Source organism: Euprymna scolopes, chromosome 33 (assembly GCF_053919585.1).
Source record: "Euprymna scolopes isolate OS-2025 chromosome 33, ASM5391958v1, whole genome shotgun sequence".
Taxonomy (NCBI): Eukaryota; Metazoa; Mollusca; class Cephalopoda; order Sepiida; family Sepiolidae; genus Euprymna; species Euprymna scolopes.
The window spans coordinates 11,622,932-11,643,844 of NC_136514.1; the positions used below are offsets into that span (position 1 = coordinate 11,622,932).

Sequence of the window (20,913 nt, forward strand, 5' to 3'; positions counted from 1 at the left end):
AAGACGGCCATCTAGGAGAAGGAAACTCTGATTTAAAAAAAACTGTTGTATACAGTAGACTCTGTCTTGTTTCAGTCATCTGCACCGACGAAGGTTAGCAGTAATACCAAAATGTGTGGTTAGTTCTAGAGAAAACCTTCACTACTATAAACAAATCATCTATGTGGATTTCAACTTAGTTGTTGTGGCGGAACATGATATGTCGAAATTAACGTTAGAGTCTTGCATATATATATATATATATATATATATATATATATATATATATATATATATATAAAGAGCGAGAGAGAGAGAGAGATCGGAAGGGTGCTTTGGATAAGTTTTCAGACTTTTTTATAGGCATTTAAAATTGTAAACTTTTAAAAATCCATTATGTTATTGCTCTAGATCTAATTATATGGTTGACTAATTTATATGATTTCAGGTTCAAATTAACAGCCATAGCAGGAATTAGAATACACTATACTAAAGCCTGATGTCGACAGCTAGTAAATTTTTAAAAATGCAATCTGTACGTGAATACACTTTGGACAAACCATATGCAATAACATTTTGCTATGAATTTAGAAAAATACACTGAAATGCACGGATGCGTCAGGCTGCTTTTGGACCATCTTGAATGCATTGAGTATCAATTTTTGAGTAGCATAAACGTTTTAAGATAGCAGGGAGTATATGTTTAGATGAAGGAGTAAGGAAATCAGAATACCAAAGTTAACTGGCCAAATAAAGAATTTGATGGATAAGGACGGCTAGAGACAATAAGTTCAAAGTTTGATGTCAGTGTGGGAACTGTACATACAATAGTTCGTAAATTCCTGAATATGCGTAAGATTTGCGAGAACTTTGTCCCAAATGTGCTCCATCCTTGTTACAGACTATTTCACCAAGATGGGATTCCTTAGAGCCAGTTGTTGTGAGACAATTGCCATGATGAAAGAGGCTTTGACGAGGGTCATTGAAACGCTCATACAAAAGGACATCCATACAGCCTTCAAGAAGTGTTTGGAACGTCCCAACAAGCACATTTGGAACGTTACAACAAGCACATTTGCAACGTTATAACAAGCACATTTGCAATGTTATAACAAGCACATTTGCAACGTCCCAACAAGCACATTTGGAACGCTACTACAAGCACATTTGCAACGTTATAACAAGCACATTTGCAACGTTACAACAATCACATTTGGAGCGTTACAACAAGCACATTTGGAACGTTACGACAAGCACATTTGCAACATTACAACAAGCACATTTGGAACGTTACAACAAGTACATTTGGAACGTTATAACAAGCACATTTTGGAACGTTACAACAAGCACATTTGGAACGTTACAACAAGCACATTTGGAACGTTATAACAGGCACATTTGCAACGTTACAACAAGCCCATTTGCAACGTTTCAACAAGTGCATTTGGAACGTTACGACAAGCACATTTACAACGTTACAACAAGCACATTTGCAACGTCCCAACAAGCACATTTGGAACGTTACAACAAGCACATTTGGAAGGTTATAAAAAGCACATTTGCAACGTTACAACAAGCACATTTGGAACGTTACAACACGTGCATTTGGAACGTTTCGACAAGCACATTTGGAACGTTACAACAAGCACATTTGGAACGTTATAACAAGCACATCGCAGCCGGATGAAGTTGAAAGGGAGTAGAGTTTCATCTGTGTACTATCAATATAAATGTCCATACGAAAAAGTCTGGAAACATTGCATATGGCTTACTCGGTTCAACTCATGCAGAAATCACTATGCCGCAATATTGTGGTTTATGATTTTATGATGCTATAACATAAAGTTGACCATATTCCGATTGAAACAAAATTTATTGATCGAAAGAAAACATCATTAGAATCAAAACACCTTTGCCAACGCAAATAACGTAAACGTTCTGGTGGCGATGACGTCGACGAAGGCGTGTTTTGTATCGCTTAGGTTTTTGAACAATTTCTCACGCAAAAATTAAGGGGAATGCTTGAAAAGGGGGTAGTCGGTTTGTGGGAGGTCGAGAAAAAATGGCGGATAACGAATAGTTTCGTAGCTCAATACGTTCAACTCCTGCAGGGTCGTGCGGTTAGGTATTATTCTGTAGAAGAATTAGTCATTTATGTTGACTAATGTCAGGTGTTGTCGAAGTGTCTGATGCGTTTCCTCCATTTATAGACCGCCGTAATGGGTTCGTCTGCATTAATAAATGAGACCGGTTGCCGACTACCAGACAGTCAACAGGACTAGAACTCTGGCTTCTGTAAGTGTCGTGGAGCTTCGTTGGAGTCTATTCACTGAACTGACCGCCACTGTTTGACGAAATAAATGTAATTTTAGTCGCAAGTCAACACACGGTCGAGAAACGGGTCGTTCTTGTTGAAGAAAAGAAGGGAAGATGGCACTTCATAATGGCTCGTTTTTTTTTGTATTTTTTTTTTTTGGTTGTCATTCAGTTCGTGTGACACCAATTTATCAAGTCCTTTTATCTTTCTAATCTTTCTCAAGGTGTTGGAAATCGGCTTATACATTACGTCTAAGTCAGAAATAATTTCTCGTACAGTTGTGCATGGATTGCCTTTGACTAATGCTCTTGATTGATTATTGTCAGCATACGATGGCCGACCATTACACTCATCATCTTCAATACTCTTGTTTCCATCAGTAATTTTTAAAAACGTTGCGCCCTGCGTTCAGTAATGGTTCGTAAGTCTAACGCTTTGTGGATATCACGAGCTATTTCAGCAGATTTTTGGTCTAGCTTAAAGTTAAATAGGACAGTTTTGCGAATTTGCTTTATTCTGGTTGTATTCAACGTCCTAAAAAGAAGATATACTTGTCTTATGACCAATATAATTTAAACAATAAAAAAGAGAAAACAACGCTCTTTAAAATAATGTATAAATTTAAAATATTATATCGAATACTTATTTGTAAATAAATCATTTCAAATTAAAATTTAAAACACCGAACGACATGTAATGTATGCCATAATATCATAATTCGTGTCTTTTCACAGCTGAACATTTTGCTAACCGCATTCCATTTGCTCTGATGATATGAGCCTTTATTAGAAATTCTGTGATTAAGGAAATCAACATAACACCTTCTACATATGTTGTCAAACAATAAATTCTTAATTCAAATATATCTGTCTATATGTTATTTTTCAGAATTTAAATATAACCACTAAACGTATATATTGCTCTATGCTTAAATATTGAGCTTCTCCTTTTTGCTAGGATCGTCCTGAAAGTATTACTTCAAGTTATATTTACCAGGATCTTTCATCTGATTTCTAATCAGTGTCTTATCTCGATTATAATTCGAGAGAACGTTAAGTCATTGACAACATCTAAATTTGCATTTAAGAATAGCTAAATGCAAAAGCAACACTCGGGAAAACCTACGAAGAATATATATGTTTACCACGTAGACATGTTGACCTTCACGTAATGTTAAAAGGAAAAGTCGTCACTTACCTTAAATATCGCAAACATAACTTGGCACACGTTAAATGCGTGCCTCCAATTATGGTAAGTCACGTTTCTGTAATTCTTTCTAATGGTCAGGACCCATCGGCATAATGTCTGGAAAAAAGAAAAAGAAACCAGCTTATCATACACTGAAACATGTGAATAACAGTTACTCAAACCCACGTATAACATATAAAGAAATACTGTCGGATTGTCTACTTTAGGTCTTTATATTGGTTACGATTCTATATGAATTATACTAGCAAGTCAGTTACGTAAATTTTTAGTCTTATTTTTTTACAGGAAAAAAATTCCAATGGGCTTCATCGATGGATTATTCCATCCAGTTTTATTATTATTCAGTAATATACAAAAGTACACAAATGCCATTAAATATTTTTTGCAGACAGAAAAATATGTTTATCTAATAGAGTCGCATCGTTTGTTTTATAAACAATAATATAAAACTGTGCAAAATAATTGCATTAAATATGTCCTTTCTATTCGAAAGAAACAGGCTGTATATATATATATATATATATATATATATATATATATATATATATATATATATATATATATATATAAATTGGATGAGGAATTAAATACAATTACAAATGCTTTGTCCAATAATGGGTATCCTTTAGATGTAATTGAAACCACCATTAAAAGGAAAAGAGCATTTTTTTTTACGAACAAACCACAATATGGCGGATAATGTCCGGTTTATATTCGATTGCCGTTGTTAGGGAAATTAAGTGAAAAATTCACCAAACAAATTAGTTCAACTGTTGAAGGATGTTATTTAGCTTCAAATGTTCGTGTTGTGTATAATACAAAACCATTAATGGCTTCCAATCAAAAGTATTTTCTACCCCCTCATCATATTACTAATGTTATTTATTCATTTAAATGTGGTTGCGGTGCCGACTACGTAGATCGAACTGCTTTAAAATTGGAAAGTCGCATACAACAACATGTACCAAACAAAATCAGGAATGGAACATTCCTACCTACCGACGGTGTAAACGATACATATGGATTCGCTATAACGGAACACTTTATTAAATACCGGGATTGTGCAACGAACTTCAGCATCGACTCTTTCTCTGTATTGAGTCGAGCTCACTCCGTATATCATCTAAAAATCTTGGAGAATGTCCACGTTCGCCTTAGGAAGCCTTCCCTTTGTAAACGAAAGGACTGCTTCTTGGATTTGAACGTGATCAGCCTCTAAAATTCATCCCCATACGATTGCTTTTGCTCCCGTCTCTTTTTTAGATTCTATTATTAAGGAAAATAAATTACTACAAAATAAATCTCTCGATTTCAATTTGGATGAGTGAGTACGAAACATGTCAATTAACTCGTTTTGCTTTTTTTTTCTTCCTTTATTTCCATACTTTTATTTGATAGTCGCTATCCATTTTCCCTTTCTCGCCGGTCTTTTTTTTTAAATATAAAATGAATTCCGAAGGAATACGTCTTCCCTTCATGATTGCCTTAATAAAGTTTTCTAACCACAAGAAAATCATGAAATATATATATATATATATATATATATATATATATATATATATATATATTTAAATAAGGGAGTAGTCACCAACAATGTGTATTTTTTAACATTATTTTATTATTCCGTGTCTTGGTTTTTCATTGAGAATTATGTTTGGATCATTGTAATAATGTTTTTAAGTCATTGAAATCGTTTACGCGCGTTTCAGACGGTCTGTGATGCGTCCTCGTCAGAAATTATTTTCAAATGTGTAAAAATGGCGATTTTTGTAGTTAGTTTGAAGATTTTCCAAGGGGGGGAGGCTTGTAAGTGCTTAGTATACATTGGTATGCTGAATTTTTATTGCTTTTTTATTTGGTTTGTCCAGGGAGATTTTGACCTCGCTGTAGCCAGTCGCTATCTCTTTCTGCTAATGTGTTTTTCTTTTCCTTTAGGGTGGGGTAGGGTGTGTGTGTGTGTGTGTGTTTCTGTGTGTGTGTGTGCGTGTGTGTGTGTGTGTACGCGTGTGTGGTCGTGTGTGTGTTTGCTTTTATTGGTTTGGGAATGTGTATATTGTTTTATAGTATTTTGGGGTTATTTGCTTCTTTAGGAAGGCGGCTGTGGTCCGAGGTCGTTACTAATGTGTATGTGTGGGGAGGGGGGACTGACTCTTCTGAAGTAAGGGTAGGGGTGCTTTCATTCTATTTTGATATTTATTTTTTGGATTCTTGGATTTTAGTATTGTGATTTTTCGTTTTAGTCTTATATTATGTTTGTTTAGAAAGAGGGTGTATTTATAGGGGATTTTTTAATGTTTGTATTTATTTGTCTCCCCATGTGGGGATGGCCAGACCCAGGATCGGTTCCTAGTGTGGGGAAGATTTTGTTCCCCAGAGGGGGGCATTGGAGGGGGTGTAGGTATGGGAGGGGGATGATAGAAGGGAAGATAGTCGTTTTAGTCATGAGGGGGTTCTCCTCCCCTGACTGAGGAGGGAGCGAGGTGTTGGAACAGATATTATACTATGATTCTAGGTGTCTCCTAGTGTTGTTGGTTTCGAGGTTTAGTAGGGTTGGTATTGTTCAGTGTGTTGTATTAGAGATAGGGGGGTTATGTCTGTGTGTGGTTGTGTGCGCGCACGTGTGTGTGTTTTAATGTGTCGGTTCTGATTTACATGTGGGTGTGTATATGTGTATGTGTATGGGTGTGCATGCGAGTGTACCTTGCATTTCATGTTTTTGTGTGATGGTATTAGGTTCTGTTCAGTTCAGGAGTGAATTTAGTGATGAAGTTTTTTTTCCTGTGTAAGTAAATAAAAATAATTGTCTGTTTGGAAGATTGGCATTATTTTGAAGCTGTTTCCACTGCATGTGTGTACGTGTTTTGAAACATAGAGGTGTCTGTTATCTGAAATTTTGATGTTGCTCTTATGTAAGGCCACTCTATTGCTGAAATTTTTGGTGGCGCCTATGTAGGATTTGTTGCATGTTGTGCATCTTAGTGCATATACTACATTTCTGGAGGTGCAATTAAATTCCTTTTTTATTTTGAATGTTTGTGCTGGGTTTTTGAATGTGTATGTGTTACCTTCTATTATTATGTCAAAAGGAGTTACAAAATGCAACAAACCGCGATGTGGAGTATGTAACATTGTGGATGTGCAGTAACGGCTTTTTGGGTGGGGGTTCTTGCGTCGGTAAGATTCCAGGAGGAGCTTTCTTATACCTAGATTACATAGATTGTAATACCTCAGATTTACAAACATACATCTATCTTTGTTTTTATCGAGTTTTAAAAAATTCTCTCGATTCGAGTGTTTGTTTGTCTTTTTGTATAAATAAAGTGTACCTAATCGAATGCAAACATCGGCTGGGCTTCAAGCCGGGTAGTATCTGTTCTGTAATTGGTACTTGGCCTTCATACTGAGACAATTAATATTTATTTGGATACTGCTAGAATGTCTTCTTTTGGGGGGGTAGTCTTCCCCCACATTATAAACGACCTTATATCTAATTTGCTTTCGTGAGGAAGAATATAAATACAAAGACAGAAAGCGGGAAGTTTAACTGGCCCCAGGCTATGTTCTAAAGCAACGTTTATTTCTGCGCATGCGTGGCAACTATTTTGATTCTTAATTATTAACTCATTGAATTCAGTCTAGCGTTATAATCAGGATTCGGTTTTGGGATTCGGGAAGGAGTGAGGCACTCTCTCGATAACAGCACGTTTCTGCCCTCTTCTTTTCCAATCGACCACACCTGGCCTCTCGCCACCAATGTCACACCGCACAATCCGAACATCAGCAATACGAAATTTGTTTTCAAGAGATGTTCACGACTCTTTGCTCTCAGCGCCCTCGGGGAAATTTTCCCAGCTTTTATATCCTCCTATCTAGAAAAAAAGGAAGAGACAGGAAAAAATAATAGCTTCTCTCATCATGCTCTGCCTTCCCAAGATCCCCTTCACGTATACAAATGTGCTGGCTATCCTTCCCTTCTTCTTTCCCAAAGAGTGATGCAGATACGCCCGGTACGTTTTTTTCTTCTTTTCTAACCATATACCTCACACGCCCCCCTGATCTTTGAGATCAATAAGACATTTCATAATCCTTCATCGAAGCAGGCCCCCTCCTCTCACGTTGAGGCCTCTGGGGGACAACTTCTTGGGGGTTGCCATATTCAGGTTCACTACAGACATTTTCATCCAGTTGTAAAGATCCACAATGTGGGGCTAAGTCGAATTGGGGGGGCATAGTTAGCTTCTTGGTGGATATTGACTTCATCCTCTTCACTGCCATCACTGCGCACCGCCAGGGTTACACGACGCAGATCTAAGATATGCTGGGGAACGCCATTCACCATCAGGTTGTTCTTTGACTGCGTTCCCGTTACGACACACCTCCCCCAGCGAGTGGTACATTTTGCATTGGGGGGCTTTACCCACACCTCTTCGCCCACTTTAATGGTAGCTTCTTCGCCCTCAATTCCCACCGTTTTGTTGCACGGATGCCGCCACTTATATGCAAAGATGGCTCTATGAGGCACAGTTGTCTGATCTTGTCTGGTTTTTGGAGAGATGTTGTACCAAAACACCGCCTCTATGGGTGAAATGCTGCTTTTTTCCGCAGCAGCCTTGATGGTGCGATGATTCCTCTCTACTATCCCATTGCTGCGTATCGATACGCTGCCCTAAAAAAATGCCTTACTCCCCACCTACCACCTACGTCTTTAAAGGCTTCTGATGGGAAAGCGGGCCCATTGTCCATTAACTGTTCCTCATCTGGCCCTCTTTCCAAAAATATTTCTTCAATGACCCCTCCGATCTGCCCTGATCTCTCTCCATATGGCAAACTTCACCGACCACAGTCAACCATCGACAGATACAGCTTATGGCGATAATGTGTCACATCAATGGCCAATCGCTTCCAGTCATCTGCAATGTGTAAATCTCCTGCTTCGTGTCTTGATGGACCGAGGTCTATGGATTGACACTCCTGACAGTGCTCCACTACCTCCCTGACCTCCTTCTCGGTGGTTTCCGAGTAAACCTATCTTGCCAGGAATTACGTCCGTTCTCGACCAAAGTGGTGTATTTCATGTAACTTTTTAACTTCCTCCCCTGCACAGCATAGTGAGGAAACCTTCTTTCTCCCTTGCAGCCAGGCCTTCTTTGCCCGTGGCATCGAATCCGCCTTGTTGTTTTCTGATGGGATCAGCACCACAGATACCTTCAACTGGAATTCTACTATCAAATCTTCAAGTGCTCCAAGCTGCGCTTGATCAGCATTTCTCCAGCACCTCTCTTATCGCCAGTCGCTGCTGACCTAATCCATGAAACTACCGTTGCCGAATCGGATTTGATTTCAATCGTTTTCAATCCCCACTTCAGGGCCAGATTGATTCCTTTCATAGTGGCCTCCAGTTCGGCTACGTTGATGTGGGAATAGTCTTTTTTCTTCCTTAACCACGCCGCATCTTCCATAGTTACGCCTCCCATCTCTAATACGACGCCCAATGCCAGACTGCTGGCATCACACCAAATCACACCCGCGTCTCCGCCGCTGACGTACCATTCCCCCTTTACTGGGTTTTCTTTCGTCACTCTCGCGATGATTTCTTGTAGCATGTTTGTGACCTCCTTCGTCACACGGTCCTCCCAGCCATCAGTGCTCATTTGTCGTTTAATAAAGCTGCACGCTATCCTGAGCCAGCCGGCGATTGGATAGTGTCCCACCAGTCTCCCGCAGGCGGACAAGATTTCTCGTTTTGTCAGGTCGGTTCCGATTTCGGGTATTGCATTCCCTCATCTAAAAACAAGACTTCATTTGCCATCTCGGCATAGTTTCAAACCAAACGCCGCTCCTCCATCCAGTGACTCCGCCGGTTTTGCAGTCAACCCATACCTTGCGACATGGCCTCTCACTTTCTCTGCTGTCACCTCTGCTTCCTCCACGAGAATGTCGTCAATGTACGAACTAGTGGCCTTGTTCACTGTACAGTCTTTACTCAGCACCGTCTTCAGCACGGCAGTCATAAATTCAAAATTAATAAAAGCCTAACCTCGTCAGACAATACAACTTCCCCTTGTATCGGACCAATTGATGTTTCGAGAGTTTTTCGTCTACATGGATTTGGAGATAAGCAGACTTCAGGTCGACAATCTTAGTGGTCTGATCCATCCTCCTCCATTTCCTCATCACCTCTTCGCATACATCAATCCCATTTCCAGTGTGGCAGGCTACGTATCTGTTTAATTCTCTGAAATCCAGTACCGGTCTAACTTTATTCTTTGTGGGTTGAACAACCGCCAGTAATGGTAGCACTCCTGTTTTCTCGTAGCAGCTTACTTTGTTTCGTAGTTCCTGAGGCCCAGATATCCATTTCCATTCCACCGTTCACCTCTCAGCATCGAACCTCGCCAGGAAATCCTCGTCCTCGATGCAGCAAGCCTCTGTTTTTTGTGTTCTGATATTTCTATTACCTTCCACTCCTGCCATTCCTACTGCGCCGAGGCGTCCAAAAGTTACTTGGCCCCCTCTCAACGTAGCACCCCCCAGTTGGTTGATCGCACCTACACCTAAAACCGCATCAATATTACCAACCAGAGGATCCAACACCAGGGTTCGTAGTCCAATAGGCAGACCTTGCACCAGTACTTCCGCTGTTGTCTCTCCCAGGCATTTCACCTCCCTGCCATCCACGGTCCTAATACTCCTGGCTCCGTTCCATGATCTAGCGACATTATTCGTTACCAACGTCGTGGTCCAGCCTGAGTCAACAAGGGCCATGGCTCTCTTCCCGTTGACTACTACCGGTAACTAAGGCAACGTTTCGTTGTGCGCCATTTCCACATAGAAGAGGGAACCACTGGCGCAATGGCTCCCCTTCACTCTTTTCCCTAGTCCCGTGCAGCAAAGCAATAGCGGCTAATGTGCCCCACTCGTCCACATCAGTAGCAGATGACCCCCGGTCTCGGCTCTTTGCAATCATTGAGCAAGTGAGAACTCTGGCACCGGAAGCACTTGATGGCAGGCCTCCCCTCCTGTCGCCTCGCTGCCTGTCTCTCGTCATTCAAGTGGGGTATCATGCACTTATTTCCACTCACAGCTGCATTCTTGATTGGACATTCTTGATTGGACATTCTTGATTGGACTCTGGCGTGGACCAAGTGATCGTCCACTTCCATCGTATTGATCTCAGTGATCCTCTGCATGTTCGTGGAGATTTCTTCTGGGAAGCCATTCACTAGGTATAGCTTTACCGTCATCTCCAGTCTCCCCCCACGTAACCAGCCAATCCTGCCAGTCTTCTGATCTCTGCAGCAAAGACGTCAACAGACTCGCCGGTTCACCTCAAACTTGCAAGCTTGCCGAGTGCTTCAAATAGACTCTCGGCGAAAGCCAGTTTCAGTCTTTGCTCCACTGAGGCAAGGTCTCCCTTATCTTCATCGCGCATCTGCTGGTAAATAGTGAGGGCTTCCCCCTCTTAGTAGAGCGGTAGCAAGGTGACCACGTCTTCGATCTTTTGCAACGTTGCCGCCGTCTTTAATTTTTCCAGCAATTTAAATAGGTCACCCTCCCCAGTGAAGGGTCTCAACATCTGAGTTGGGAGTCTCCAGTCAGCCATGTTAACCTGCTTGAGTCGCCGAAATAGCTTCTAGCGTTATAATCAGGATTCAGTTCTGGGGTTCGGGAAGGAATGAGTCACTCGGTTGACAACATCACGTTTCTGCCCTCTTCTTTTTTAATCGACCACACATGGCCTCTCGACACCAATGTCACACCGCACAATCCGAACGTCAGCAATACGAAATTCTTTTCCAGAGATATTCACGACTCTTTTCTCTCAGCGCCCCCAGGGAATTTTTCCCAGCTTTTATATCCTCCTATCTAGAAACAAAGGAAGAGCAATCAGGTATGCCCGGTACGTTTTTTTCTTCTTTTCTAACCATATACCCTATACTTCCCTATTTGACCTAATGGGTAACGAGGATGACTAACTACCTTACGTTTTCGAACGCGATCTCACGTCTCTTTCTTTTTTTAATAATTTTTTCACTTTCTTTTCCGCCTTCGCTGTTCGGGTTCGAGCTTGCCTGCTTACTAATATTTTTTTCTTTTTGCTCAACACACACCTCTAAACACCCGGGTAACGCCTGGGCACCCAGGCTAGTATTATCTAAATAATAACATAATTATAATCAATGATCATATAGAAGATCTAAATAGAGACATTATTTTACCCATACAATAGAACGAAAAAGTAAGGACTAACAAATACAAAATCTATTACAAAATTATTTATTATATCGTAATATATATATATATATATATATATATATATATATATATATATATATATATATATATATATATATATAAATGTAACTGTTGGTTCGTTCGGAGTTAATTGTCTAAAAAACCACTGGACGGATGGCTTCCACGTTTTGGTATAATATGTTTACTATATCCATGTGTGTTTTTATATATTCCTTTTTAATTATAACATTATACTTAATTTTTCTATGATAAATAGGTGTTTTTCTTTGTACCGAGAGGCCATTTTTTATTTAGGGACAATTATTTATTACCGCTTCCTGTCACGTGACCAGAGTTACAATTTAGCGGTTTTCCTGCTAGATCTGGAGATTTCGTTTGCAATCTAGCGGGGAATTCTAGAAAATCTGGAGATGTTTGACACCCACACACCCGCATTAGATTCGCTCTAAAATACTTTAAAACATAAAATAGACTCATTCATGTAAGTAAAAAAAAGTAGCATTTATTGCCTTTGGTAACAATTATTTATTGATTATTTGTTTGGTTTTCACCTTTTTTTCGACCAACCATTCTTAAATCTCACTATAAAATCGATTTTTCCAAGTACATTTTAGGTGGGGGAGCATTCCAATCTCCGTGTACACATAGATTCGAAAAAGTTGTCAAAGAACAAATATATAACAAATAAATGTTATCAAAGGAAAGATAAGTTACTTTTCTGCCAAACTGGATATATTTTTCGTGTTTTTATTCAATGTAACATATTTATTCAGCTCGAAAAACATACAGTGTTTACCGATGTATTCGAAAATTCAAGATGGCGTCTCACACCCTCTTTAACACCGTAAGTTTGGAAAAGGGTGTTATAAATAAAAAAAACTATACAAAATACTATTAAAAACCCGCCGAATATATATCAACCTATGTCACAGTAACATGTATTGAGCGAGTTTTTAAGAGTATTTTATCCGGTTTTTTATTTATAACATCTTTTTCCAAACATATAGTGTTAAAGAGAGAATCAGACTCCATCTTGAATGTTCCAATACATCGGTAAACACTGTATGGTTTTCGAGCTGAATAAACATGTTACATTGAATAAAAACACGAAAAATATATCCAGTTAGGTAGAAAAGTAACTTATCTTGCATTTGATAACATTTATTTGTTATATATTTGTTTTTGACAACTTTTCCGAATCTATGTGTACAGTAATACAAACCCATACTGAGAAAACACGGAACATTATGGAGTTTTTTTGGGGGGGGGGATTAGCGATTTTTGAAAATTTCAGACGATAAGTTAAAAATCTAGCGATTTTCTGGACATTTCTTTCTCCTGATCTCGCGTTTTTTTTTTAAATCTCAGTTGACAACATTGCATAACTAAAAAAACACCACAGGCTTAATGTAAACAGAATGTGTTTACAATATCGGTAAATTTTCAATTGGTTTAATTACGCGATTATTGATAATGTAACCATGTGATTGAACTTTAATTTAAATTAACCACACGTGGTCGAAAAATGAATGCCGACGCTCAAAGTGTATACACATTTTGACTCCTCCCTTTACTTAAAAATTCACCAAAAATCAGGAAATTAACGAATTTTAATGAAAATTGCAGTATTTTTCAAATAATGATCGCGGAATATAATGAACGAATTATTTTTACTTAATTCTTAGTGAAAATGTTTTATTTTGTTTAAACAAAAAATACCTTTACTAAAGTTATGGTTTTTAGTAGTAAATAAAAAACGCAAGAATTTATTTTTGCTTTTTTTAAAGCATCGTAATTTGTAACAATAAAAAATAATTTTTACAGTAACATTACGAAAAAAGCCCCTAAAGTCCGTATTAATGTATTCGATATAACTCGAAGAAAAATGAATTATCGGATACTATTCAGGAAATTAAAGATTCAATTAGATTCCTATTTCAGTCACCTAAATTATTTAGGGTGAAATGAGTTTAGGAATTTATAGCCAAACCTAAATATATTTTTTTTTGGTAAATATCCAGATACGCTACTACAGAACACCGACCACTCTAATTTGTTTTTTTTTGGGGGGGGGAGATGTGATGTTGGGGCGCGCACGTGCCCCAACATCACATTCCCCTCCGCTCGCGCCCCCAATGTACAAAGTAAAATCTTCGGAAAATGTTAAATGGTGTTCTAATTGGTAAATGTCGGTGCGTTACTTACGGAAAATTTGAAAATTCGATGTTCCAGGTAAAAAACAAAACCAGATAAATTACCCCCCTTCTCCAACTTGGTGTGCTTTCCTTTTCTTATTTTACTTCTTTTTCAGCTAATTTTAAATTTTCCACCCAAAAAGCGCTATAATGCATTTTTGAAAATTAGAAAATTCTATGTCCTGGAAAAAAATCCCATCCCCCAACGTAGTTTGCTTGGTGAAGCCGCCGTTTATGCTACAGCGTGCATGCGCGTAGCATAAACGGAAGCTGTAAAATGGTGGAAAGAAGTTCGTGGGTTCAGGGGTAAATACCATGCAAACGGTAAATTTGTCCCAAGTTTGACTATCAGATTCGTTGTCAGCGACCTCAATTACCTATAAAAAAACAAACTAGAGTGGTCGGTGTTCTGTAGTAGCGTATCTGGATATTTACCTTTTTTTTTCTTGCTTAAAAAAATAGCATAAATACAGTAAGTTAGGTAAACTGACTTTTTCGTTTAAAAATGGAATTATTTCCCTTTCGTTATCAACTTCAAAAAAAAAAATTTTTTTTAATAAATATTTTGTGTTTTATATACATAAGTACAATTGTTGAATGTTACTGTTTTGATTATATTCGTTTGGGGGCACAATGAAAAAATTAAGAAAGATTAAAATGAAGCGAAATTTAAGTTTCCATTCCATTTTTACAACAACCGTAAAACAGTGCATACTCAGCAAGTTTTATCGTAATTTATAAGCATATTGAAACACTAAATCAACATTTTATTTATTTTTTTGCATAATTAATGATGGAAGTATTTTTCTGTTTATTTTCTTGACATCTGTTAAAAAAATAATTAATTTGTACATTCTCTTGAAAAATAGAATCAAACTTTTCTCTACTTTCACATGTGTTCCATTTTAACGAACTAGCCACAGCAACGCGTGGCCGGGTACAGCTAGTATATATATATATATATATATATATATATATATATATATATATATATATGTATATAGTCATAAAAATATAGAATGCAGTTTAAATATCCGGAAAAAATACTAAATTTTACCTATTGTCGACTTTGCACCTAAATAATCCGACGTCTAAAATGTTTACAATTACAAACTAGAATTTGATTATATTACGATGATAAAAAACTGAACTAATTTTGTTAGAAATAGACTTAGCACTAGCATTAGCCGACTTCTCAAAAGTCTATGGTTATAAAAGAGAATTCAACTATATAAGGATAAAAAACTTAACTAAAAAATTTTTAAATAGAAAAAGGAGATCCTCAACTTCCTATCATGTAGCTGTTTCGGATATATATATATATATATATATATATATATATATATATATATATATATATATATAAAATTATAAAACTCAAATGACCTTGTAACGATGTATTTAACCCATATCCGGTTTACGACATCCGGTTGTGCATGCGCTGATTGTTATGTTATGACCCTTTAGGTTTTGATCATAGTGTTTTGATCATAGTGTAATATCTGTTAACTGTGGCAAGTGGGGTCAAGGGTAAAAACATTATTAGTATTGTTATTGTATTCTTGTTAATTGATTTAAGCGACGGATGGTCGCTGGATCAGTTATTATGATCAGAAGAATAAACAATTAAATTGCGACAGAAATGATTGACGTGTGAATCGCAAAAGGTATGTGAAAATAGAAAATATATGTAAACATTATTTTGGGGTTTTGAATAAACAAATAAATAGTTGTGGATTAGGTTGGTCTGAGACACGTAATTAGGTGATATAAGAGAACACGTGATGTAGTTAGTTTTGGAGAGATTCAGAGAGTTAACCACCAAAGCGGACAGACGTGTAGCAGGGGTGGAAAGACAGCTAGGAAGCGAGCTGTAAGAATAGAAATGTAGATGAGCTGCAGATCCTGTGAAAACCATTTGAGACAACTGTAATAAATTTATATTATAAAAATATAAAGAGTTGTTTTAATGGTTTCACAAATAAGAACAGATGTCTCAGTTGGTTGGTGCTGATCGCTTCATAGTTTGTCACGGAGCAGCGGGAAGATACAGAAGAACTCTTCAAGAAGAAAGGTATGAAGCATATATTATTCTTCTTATATATGAACTGTAAAAATATCCCATGTGATAAGTCTCATACAACATGATTCAGTTTACACGTCAATATCATGTCCTCCTAGCTAAACCACATACATACGATTTATACGTTTATTATCTGTCTGTAAAAAGAACAATACCTTACATCCACGTTTTGATATATCATCTCCTCCAATATAAAACAATATACAACAGCATGACCTGCACACTGAAATATTATCCTTATTATTTCGAAATTATTATTTAACATGGGAAGATTGGGGTTTAAAATAGGTTAAACGTAATACAGAAATGAACGATTAAAAAAAAGCAGACAGTATTAACAATTGTTTATTTGGATAATTAAAACGCGAAAAAAAGAACAATTGGGATGCTGAAATATTAACGTTATTATTTCGAAATTATTATTTTACATGGGAGGAGGGGATTTAAAATAATCAAAAAACAAAAGAAAAATTGAGACGCTGAAATATTAACGTTATTATTTCGAAATTATTATTTAACATGGAAAGAGTGGGGTTTAAAATAACTTAAATGTAAAAAAAAGCAGATATATCAAAATTTGAATTTAACTGTAATAAGTATTATGGTATCTGTTCGATGCCCATTTACCTATACGTATGGCCAACCACTTATGATTCAGTAACTGTAATATTTTTTTTAAATAATCAATTATAATAAACAGAACGGCTCATAGAAATCTCTCTATATTCTTTTTTTATTTTAATATACTTTCATAGAAATGTTTCTGTTATGTCAAAAAAAAAACTATTTTCTTTATGTCACAAGTGTCACGCTCATACATGAATTCTATAGCTTATATAACATACTGACCCAACGGGTCACGGGTAGTCTAGAATATATATATATATATATATATATATATATATTAGTTTCATGTGAGATGTTATAAAAAGTAGTATATATATTAGTTTCATGTGAGATGTTATAAAAAGTAGTTTGATCGTTGATATGAAATAAATTACGGCTAGTGAAATAAAAATAAATTAAAACAAGAACACGAATTCAAAATACTCGGTAAATCTTAAACTGATCAACCTACTCATAATCCCCTTTTTTATCAGTTTTAACTTTTTCTCTTCCATCGATTCCTCACTTCAATTCTCTTCATCACTTACACCAATTAGTTTTAGTTCCTTTTTCCCATTAGTAAGGTACATAAAATATGTATATAAAAAAGAAAACACATTGAATTTGGTCAAGAAAATGATCGTTGACTTAGTCTGTCTGAAAGAAGGCACTGCAGAAAGCACATAGTCAATAATATTCGTACAAATAACAAACAATATATAATTGTCTTAAAGATATTCGCAAGAAAATAGATTAAATTTGCTCTAAAAATAATGAAATAATATTTACAAATAGATCTGAATGTTCATTTAGTTGATCAGATTATACTGTCTAATTATGGATTTTTTAAATAGAATTCCTGCATGTTATTTAATAAAGTAGGTAAACAATAAATTCATAAAACTAATAATTTCTACTCACGCAAAATTACATATCCACATGTATGTGTGTCCGTATAATTTATAACTATTTCAAAGAAAAGAAATTAATCTCAGGGTTAACAACACAGACTAACGACCTGGGTGTCCAAGTTCGAATACAGCTCGACCACAAAACTAACTTTCACTATCGAGGAAGCAAATGCCAACAAGACAATATTCGGATTGATACAATATGATGCTAATTGTAATTTCATATACACATACCTATCAGGTTGACGAGAAAGTTTTTGCGCAACATTTCCTTTTGATTTTAAATAATGTATTCTCAAATGTTTTAGTTATACTTATACTTTACTTTATTTACCATGTTAAAGAGCGTTTTTCGAGAGACTGGAAAAATAAAAAAAACATGAGTGTCTCACGAATTAAACGACAATAAAACGAACCGGCGTTGTGAAGTGCCAGCTTCTCTTCTTTTACGCAAACAAATTACCTGTTTTTCGACCGCGTGTTGACTTGCGATAAAAGTTGGTTCTTTACAGCAGGTGACGGTCAGTTCAGTGGTTATACACAGAAGAAGCTCTACGACATTTCCTAAAGCAAGAGTTTCACCTAAAGAAGGTCATGCTGACTGTTAGCTGGTCTGCTTTATCACAGTTTTTGAATGAAACTGAACCCATTACAGCGGAAAAGTACGGTCAACAAATCGACGGGATGCATCAGAAACTGCAACAACATACGCATTAGTAAACAGAAAAAGACCAATTCTCCCGCACAACAATACTTGACTACATAATGCTAAACCGACCCTGCAGAAGTAGAATAAATTGGGCTATGAAACTCTACCTCATCCGCCATATTTTCCAAACCCCTCACCTATCGACTTCCTCTTTTCTGCGTGAGAAATGTTCCAAAAACATAGTCAATTTTAAAAATGCCTTCAGTGATTTCATCGTCATCAGAACGCAAATATTATATGTTACTGGAATAAATACACTTGTTTTGCGTTGGCAAAAGTGTGTTGATAAAGCTGGTTCTTATGTCGATGAATTATCTATTTATTTAAGCAGTGATATGTGATTCTGAATTTAAAAGTTAAAAACCGAAAGAACTTTCTTGCAAACCTTATATATATATATATATATATGTGTGTGTGTGTGTGTGTTTGTGTGTGTGTGTGTGTGTGTGTGTGTGTGGCATATTTTCTCTCCTAAAACTTTGAAACGCTTATTGAACCATTTCTAATTTTTGAATTATAATTTAATATGATTTAAACGGTCTGCGCATCGTAGCAAGATATGACTGTATTAATATATATCGTAGCAAGATATGACTATATTTATATATATATATATATATATATATAATATTCTTTATGTAAATACAGTCATATCTTGCTACGATGTGCAGACGGTTTCACTCATATTAAATCTCATCAGGTAAGAGGAATTATAATTCCAAAATTAAAAATGGTTCAATACGAGTTTCAAAGTTTTAGGAGCGAAAATATGCCATTACTGGCGTGAAGTGCAGTTAAAGTGCTTATGGGTTTAAATTAATTACAAATATCAAATTGTCATTAAACGAGAGGGGTTGTAAAAGATATTGTTAGGGGAAAATTAGAGAGAGTGATAAGAAGGGAGGGGTAATAGTAAAATATAGAGGGGGTATAAATACACTAAGAGGAAGAAAAGGAGGATGGAGGGGTGAAAACAGTTGACATGTAACTAATGAACGTGTCAGACGATGATATTAACAATGTTTTAATTCAAGTCATTTAAAATGGTTTCAATTATAGAAGAAAAGTTTAAATAAATTGGGTCGTATTGTTGATCAATTATTTAATTTTCATTGTTTTATTTTTTATTGGTCTCTTTTGTTTTAAAATGAACTTTGATTTTTTTCCTTTTATATCGCTTGGATATTTATTCATTTAATTTAAACAATAGGTAATATTCTTACTGTAGGTATATATATGTTTATTGGGTATTTATATATATACATATATGTAAATATGTGTTCTGTATGTGTATCTGCATATACACGTCTATATATGTGTATATGTGTATATGTATTTGTCTGTGTACTGGTATATATATATATATATATATATATATATATATATATATATATATGATGGGGTTGTACGGGAAATTTTAGGTATTTTTAATATATATATATTTGTATGTATACGCATATATATGTGCATATATAGCTTTATATGTATATGTGAGTATAAATAGTGGGTTATTTTTTTATTTTATATATATATGGGTTTGTATATTTGTATATATATATATATATATATATATATATATATATATATATATATATACTTGATATTTTAGTGAATTAGATACATATCTAACACACCTATTGAGCCCGACATCATAATGAATCAAATTTACAACTAACAACTAGATAAACCTAAAAAACAAGTTCGATAACACTCTTTATTCGCACTGAATATATTGATTTAAAGTTTTAAAATGCTTAACTACTCTTATTCCCTAACATATATTGAAATATACTCCCAAATATATACAAAGAATTAAGAAAAAATGGTGGTTTTATTTAAATAATTTGATTCAAGTTCCTAAAAGTAAAACACAATAGACCTTCAGAAAAATTTTTCAAGTAATCTAGATTACAGATGATTTTAAACGTATTTTAAGTTTCTTTAGAAAACCTTTAAAAATAACTTTGATATGAGATTAGGATAGAAGAAACCCTTTTTATATATTAAAACATAAAAAAATAAATAATAATAATAGAATAAATAGTAAAAGTGTATACACAGATGCATAAGTAGATAAATGCTCTTTATAACACAAGATATATATATATAAACATATGGGTGTTTATGTATATATGTATGTATGTCTATATGTGGGTGAGTGTGTGTATGTCTAAGTATACTAAAAGTTATAATTATTATTCAATAAGCTTCAATATATTTACTTATTAAGATACAGATTAATAATTGATTTAATATAACCAGTATGTATAAAAATCAATAACTTTACTAAGACAATAAGATGTCTGCATGCGGTATATTTGTCTATTTTCGTGTATATTGCTATATGTTTATGTTTGTCTGCACATATATATGCTTGTGCATGCATGTCGGATGGATTGATATATCTGTATATATGCATGTTTATATGACGTTTGGTTGTATTTGGTTATGTATATATAGCTCCAAGGATGGAATACTGCTGCCATATCTGGGCAGGAGCTGCTAAAAACAGCCTATCCTGCCTTGACAGAGTACAAAATAGACTTCGTGGCTTAGTGGGGGATGCCCTTTTCTCTACCCTGCAACCTCTTTCCCACAGAAGAGACGTTGCAAGCCTATCCTTGTTTTATTGTTATTTCAATGACAGG

At 35.7% G+C, this 20,913-nt stretch overlaps 1 protein-coding gene across 1 annotated transcript in view; it reads right to left on the minus strand.

The window, feature by feature from the left end:
- LOC145258141 (dual 3',5'-cyclic-AMP and -GMP phosphodiesterase 11A-like) overlaps positions 1 to 20,913 on the minus strand; it is a 1,328,815-nt gene that overhangs the window by 332,750 nt on the left and 975,152 nt on the right. The window contains exon 13 of the mRNA XM_080115926.1: positions 3,494 to 3,601. Coding sequence (XP_079972052.1) covers positions 3,494 to 3,601 — 108 coding nt within the window. The remainder of the gene's footprint in view (positions 1 to 3,493; positions 3,602 to 20,913) is intronic.